Raw genomic sequence first — 6804 nt, 5'->3', positions numbered from 1 at the left:
GTTAAATTCTCTGCTATTTCCAGAGCCAACGTTAAATTCTCTGCTATTTGCAGAACGAACGTAATACTAATTTGTAAAGCCGTCGGCAAATTTTCTGCTCTGATTTGCAGAGTTTGAATACGTTTGTTTACAATTATTTTGCATGTATTGTACGACTTTAGAGAATAAACGCATATTCGTTCTCAATAATTCAACAGGGCTTTGTAAAAAAGCCATCGATGCGATATTAAGCGTATATATTCTCAATAATTTGTATACAAATTCCAACCATCTGAGAAAATAAAAATTCCATACAACTGAGAATGTTTGCAGAGTTCGTTTGAAGAGACAGTGTAATCAATTAATGCTTACTTCAAAATCGCTTAAATGATTCTCATGAGCAACTTCAGATTAAATGATATTTTACAATAGTATATTTCTATTATTTACTTATATTTAAAGTAATTATATAGTAAAAGTTAATTGGGGAATTAAGTTTTAATTAGCGGTTTCCAAAGCCAAAGTCTTATTTGAAGAATTTGCGAACCACTTTATGAACACAGCATGTTTTGTTTCTGAAATACAAAATGTTCGCTTAATGGAACGTTGTCGTATATACAACGTCTACAAATCTTACCGTTACGATGTGTATGACTTTGTGTACAACTATGAGGATTTATTACGAAATGTACATCTAAAGGATCTTCTATTTGAATTTCCAATCGTGGTACGGTTGCATTTACTTGATTCCCATTACTAGCCTCTGTAACCGTTATACTAAAATTAGTAAAAATCACTGGTTCGGTATCTTTTTGTGATAAATGTGTGGAGTGCTGTTTTTTAGGTGGATGTCTTAGATGGATCTTTAAATTGTCATTGTTGTTTTTTAAAAAATAAATAATTTCTTCGGATTTATTTTCATAAGTTTTGATCATGAAAGGGTTTGTGATATTCTGAAATGTTATCAGTTTGGGCGGTGGTGATGTACTGGTTGCAGATAAATCATATTGAAGACCTACCACTTTCGATTTTAAATTGTTTTTAAACTGATTACGATTCGATTTGGTTACGCTAAGATTGCTCTCAGCGAGAGGTGTCAGATTTTCAATTTCAATATAATCATCTCTTAAAGAGTCAACTGTGCTTAGAAAGTCGCTCTTTTCTGTACCGTCCCTGTTTTGTAAAGATTTAAAAGATGAGGTCAGTGTATTTTCAACATTTTCGGTGATTTCTTCATTTGAAAATCCTTCCGCAGAAAATTCCTTGAATGGCTTACGATAAACACCAAATTCTTCACGATCAATTATTTTTCTATCACTTAAAAATAAATCTCCGTTTTCGGTAGTAGTGTACTCAACAGCAAGTTTTTGTTGGGCTTGTACATTTTTTAGCTCTTTTACGTCGCTTTCGGTCGAGATATCATTCAAATTTTCATTTGGCAATTCGAAAGCTTCCAATTTCTCCTTTTCTTTTTCACCAGATCCTTCTTCTTCCGATATTAAGTCTCGGTTGGATTGTCGTTTAATAAATGCCGATAAATCTTTTATTATGACCTCATCGTCCAAAACGGCCTTTTCATCTTCAATACTATCGTAATCAATCGCGTGAAAATTATTTGGACTTACTGTAGAACTTAAAGTGGATGTTGTTGCGGTTTTTAAGAGATTTTGGTGCTTGTGTTTAATGTTGGATGTAGATTCTCGTATTAATGTTTTAATTTGTAATTGATTTGTTTTAGTAATAGTGGTAGAGATGTGTTGTTGGGTTAAATCAGTTTTTCTATCCGTACTATCTGGAATATTAAAATCTATTTGTTACACATTGCACTCGAGATAATCTAAATCTTTGTTTGATTTTTTTTCACATGTTGTAGAAAACTAATCGAAACTATTTAATAATACCTGGATTATCGATATTCGTTGTTTCACTCAATAGCTCTTCGGCTTCCAAATCCTTTACTCCCTCGTTGGTTGTTGTGAATATTTCAATAAGCGGTTGTTCCGTACGATTTCCTATCATCCTATTCTCAACGATTTCTTCTTTAGTACGTTCTTGCAAGCTTAGCTGCGGCTCACGGGTTGTTATTACCATCTCTTTTGTCAAGGCCAACGAATCGATGGAAAAATCATCTGTTTCAGTGCTTAATAAAGCTGTTTGTGTTGAAATATCTTCTTCTACGTTCGCTTCTTGAAAAGTAAACAATTTGTAAAAAATATTATTTATATCAAAAGAAAATCACCTGTTGTGGTGCTACTTTCATCTGGTAAATCAGTGGTGAAGTCCGTAGTAGTCTCGGTATTACGATCCTTGAAAAATGTTTCTTTAGAGAAAACATCAGCATTTTTATTGAAATCAAGAAATTCCTCTCTACTGTCGGGCTCTTCACTGTTAGACTCAATAACTTGGAAAGATTTTAAGAAATCATCTGAGATTGATATCTCAGTTGTCGTTGCGAAGTAGGTTTCATGACCTTGAGTTTCCGTATCGGCTACAGTCATCAAATCGGTTGAGGTGATAGAGGGGATGCTTTCTGTCGTTGTGGTTGCAGTCATTAAGTCTTCATTGCCGGAACCTTCAGTGACTTATAGATGAGAGATTGAAATCGAATAAAACATCTTTCTAATAATAACTTTATCGATTTACTATACCTTTGTCTTCTGGCTTCGAACAATTGTTGTGTACATTTTCGGTAGGATAAGGATTTTCTTCTAAAACATCTTCAGGGAATTTCATCATTATGGGCAACTGATAGTAATTAAGTTTCGGGTAAACCAAATCTACCGCAGATATACAATCGCAGGCGACTTTCTCCTTAACCTCACATTGATATCTCTGCAAATCGTAGAACATGTCGGACGGACATCTACGAATGATAATCAAATGTTAATTAAACTGATTAAAATTCAAACAAAATCGAAAGTTTCAATACTTGAATCGGGTTTGTAAAAATATTCCATTATTTTGCGTTTCGCATTTGTAATACAAGGAGCAATCTGAGGGAGACCTAAATAAACCATTTTGCACGCAAGATGGGAATTTCTTTTCACAATTCTCTTGCAAGAAGAGTGAACCATTTTCAGATATTTGAGTGGGTGAGCAGCTGTTACCGGCTATGCATTGTTTTGAATGTGGCGAGAAGATCGTCTTCCTAGGACATGAATAAATATGCGCCTGCAACTGTTGATTGCACTTATAGTACAAATGACAATCAGAATAGATGGGAAAAATGCCCATTGATGAGCAATTCGTCATGTAATCTGGCATAGACTGTACGCATTGGCTGCTGGCATAGTTGAAGGTCTTTAAGAGAAAAATATTACACGATTTACTTATTCGTTATTATAATGTCATAAATACCTGTAGATTTTGGCATTTTCCAAAAATCACACAATCCGGTTTACATAGGTAATAATATTGTTGTTGCGTTGGATGCGGCTTTAACCCCAAATAATTATCGGAACAACGGTTATGCTAATTAGTGTATGATAAGGATACGGATAAGGATGATTTTTATTTTCTTTTTCTTGGTATTTGAAAATTCTTAGCGATTACTTACGTAATCTATTAGAATAGGTGAACCGCCGCCGGGAAAAGGCCGAAATACACTTCGCCTTTGATCGAAATACGAACCAGGTGGTGAATACAAACTAACCTAACAACGAAAGGTGAATGAAAACGAAAATTAAAAAAGAAAAAAAAAAAACAACTAAATTGATCGATAATCTCGTACTTGATGATGATGATGAGGATAGTAGTAGGGTCGCGCCGCTACACTATAGGGATAATTGTAATAACTGTTAGCCGTCGCACCCTGAGTGTGGGGCAGTTGAGGCGGTAGTGATAAGTGATAGTCATTGCTTTCTTCTATATAGCGGCCGTTAGACAAATTGGAAATAATTAGCATGAATAGCAGCTGAACGAAGAATTTAAACATTATTAGAAAAAATTTAAACTTAATACGTTTCTCTATTAAATTAATTTAATATTTGAACTTTTGTAATCCTTTTTTAATTTTTCACTTAAACATTTAACACCAAATAAATAATCACGTTGTCTTCGGTTCAGCTCTGAACTCGGAAAGCTTTCAAATAATTTTGCATTATTTCCGCTATGAAACGATCATTTAAATGCATTTTGTGTCTTCGCTGCACGCACGCACGCTCGCTGTGTCAGAACCATTTTCGATAATACGTAACAATGTGTTACTTACATAACTCTGCTTGAGAATATTGAGTTTTTAGCGATCATGTCTTTTAGTATAAATGAAGAGAAAGAAAATGTGAATGAAATTTGAAACTTAAGAAAGAAAGTCAGTTAATTAAATTTCAAATATTCTACATTAAATTATATGAACATGAATGATTGGATGCAATGAGAATTTAAAAAAAAAATAAAAAATGGAAAAAAATTGATTAAAAAGCGAAAAAAAAAATAACGAAGACCGACCGTTGGAGACGCTACACTGCTTAGTCTAGTTATTCACTAGTTTTGGTAATTATACGCCAAAGATTGCGCATTACTATCGGGCAAAGGCTTGCCCGCATATTGGGGGATGCCCAAAACATCCCAGCTCTTAATCCAAATTATGAAAAATTTAATTTACTTCTTCAGTTTTCGTCGTAAAAAACGAGAAATTATAGTTTTTTTTTCCTCCCCTATATATGTTAAGGTCTAACAAATAGACCTAATTTGAATACTATGAACCAATCTTCGTCATAAAATGTTAAAAATGAAATTTTTGTCTGAAAGATTTATTATCTTCATTTTGTATCGGGAAAAGTCCACAAAACGGATCCATACGGTTCAAATTTGGTCCACTCAATTTTGATGTGAAATTATTATCATGAAAAAATTTTGTGTATTTAAAAAATGCACCTATGTAGTCCAAATTCGGTAAAGTTGATTTCGTTGTCAATTTACTCTTATGAAACAGTTTTCACCATGAAATATAGAAAAATCGATTTTTTTAATTCAGTTATTGTAGAAACGGTTATCGGAGAGTGGCCCCAAAAAGTTGCCCCAGGCGAACCAAATTTTTCATAGCATCCTAGAATGCTGAAGCGAAAAATTTTCGATGTTTCATTTTTTCCGTAAAAGAACGGTTCAAAATGAAGCATTCCTTTGCACGTGGTCGAAAAAGTGGACAGATCAGAACCATTTTCTGCCTCTTATGGTTTCCAGTAGCTTTTAATAGGTTGCAAATTTTTAACACATCCAATATGTCCTTTAAATGTGAAAAACCACGAAAAAGTATTGAACCTCAACTGCAGATGGTAATCAGGTGTCTGTATGGACAAAGTTTCGACGCTTTAATATTAATAGTTATTTCGACAGAAAGAGGTAGACAAATGCGTCTCAATTGATTCCACTGCATTTGTTGCTCAGAAATTGTACACTCTACTTTCCTCCGATGTATATTTTCATAGAATACAAGCATTGGACGGTTCTGGCGTATATCCTAAGCAAGTGGAATAGTGCATATTCCTACTAAGTGCAATGTAGGGTACTACTAGATAAGTGGTACTTTGAACTATTTTCTAGGATGCCAATTGCAAGACGTCTCGTGGTTAGCTTTCGAAAAGTAATGTCTGCTGATTGGATATTGGCTGGACCTAGACCAACATTCCGAAAATTGCCAATCTGATAAAGCCGGAAAAAACGTAAGCGAATCAAAAAGCAATACTTTAGACCGATAAAAAGTCGAACTTCCTATGACTAAATTCATTCTGATCAAGCCTTACGTAATTTAAGAAGATGCCCTTTATGAACGTTACAAATAAGAAGAGAATCGAATATACTCTCCTATTGTGGCTTCGCATTTTCGAGTTTTAAATATTTTGTAAAAATTCAAGGTCATCATAACGAAATGCATGCAGCAATTGACTCAGTTTACTTTAAATCAGAGACATACATAATTTTCGGTTGAGGTATTAAATAAGTTAGGTAGTAGTATATATAATTGTACGATTATGAACGTTTAGTTAAATGAGGAAATCGTGAATATTACACGTACTGGTTGCACAGTCACATACACACAGTTCACTCCCCTCTAGTAAGCAAGAAAAAGCAAAAAGCAAAAAGAAAGAACAAATTGCTAAATGAAGATACATTAAGAAGGAAAAAATTTATTAAAAAATTATTATATCAAATATATTATAATTGCGGTTGCCATAAAAATAATTGTTAGTCTTAATAAAACGCATGTAAGACAAAAATTGTGCTTAGAATTATGCTTATAATTACGAACTATTTTTTGGTATTTTTTTTTTTTTTTTGCTTTTAAAATTATTTAAAAAAAAATATTTTTTTTTTTCTCTTTGAAGAATTTCATGTAAAGGCAGTTTGTCTTGATACTATACATTACACTGTTCAGGCTTTAATCACAGATTAAGACTGTATGAGCTTCTGTTGTCAAAACTTCTTTTTTTTTCCTTTTTCTTTGGTGATACGAGTTAAAGCTAAAATTCTAATATTCTAGAGGAGAAATTTATTTTATCTCTCTCATTAGGGAATACCTTAACACTGTCTATAGGCAAACACTCTGCATAGAAATTTAATTATGTCTGTCCCTCCTTTTGTCTATTAAACTGTTCTCTCATTTCCACATAGTCAGATAAATTCCTCCTCATTAGGGAATGTCTTCACCCTAGCTGTGGGCAAAAATTATCCATTAAGATGTAATTATGTCTGCCCGTCCTTCTGGCCATTAATCTTTTTCCTCATTTCCACACAGTTATCTAAATTTTTCATTAGGGAATTCCTTAACACTGTCTACGCGCAAAAACCATCCATTTAGATTTAATTACGCTTGTCCGTCCGTCTGTA

The 6804-nt window shown here is 33.4% G+C and overlaps 1 protein-coding gene across 2 annotated transcripts; it reads right to left on the bottom strand.

The window, feature by feature from the left end:
• Positions 1-462: 462 nt before the first annotated feature.
• LOC119636791 lies at positions 463-4098 on the bottom strand. Of its 2 annotated transcripts, XM_038032397.1 has the most exons (9): positions 3710-4098; positions 3536-3631; positions 3337-3450; positions 2909-3279; positions 2628-2842; positions 2219-2560; positions 1881-2165; positions 617-742; positions 463-554 (listed from the first exon to the last, which is right to left on the bottom strand). In XM_038032397.1, the coding sequence occupies exons 1-9, from the start codon at positions 3911-3913 to the stop codon at positions 478-480; spliced, it is 1830 nt and encodes a 609-aa protein (XP_037888325.1). In that variant the 5' UTR covers positions 3914-4098; the 3' UTR covers positions 463-477. The 2 variants fall into 2 exon arrangements, with proteins under 2 accessions (XP_037888325.1, XP_037888326.1); XM_038032398.1 differs by lacking the exon at positions 463-554 and having other exon boundaries at positions 737-756; positions 3710-4097.
• Between the last annotated feature and the right edge of the window lie 2706 nt (positions 4099-6804).

The sequence above is a fragment of the Glossina fuscipes genome, unplaced genomic scaffold (genome assembly GCF_014805625.2).
Source record: "Glossina fuscipes isolate IAEA_lab_2018 unplaced genomic scaffold, Yale_Gfus_2 28, whole genome shotgun sequence".
In the NCBI taxonomy this organism is placed as follows: domain Eukaryota; kingdom Metazoa; phylum Arthropoda; class Insecta; order Diptera; family Glossinidae; genus Glossina; species Glossina fuscipes.
Note: the sequence above shows the minus strand (reverse complement) of the source record. Positions and strands in the feature narration are given on the sequence as shown.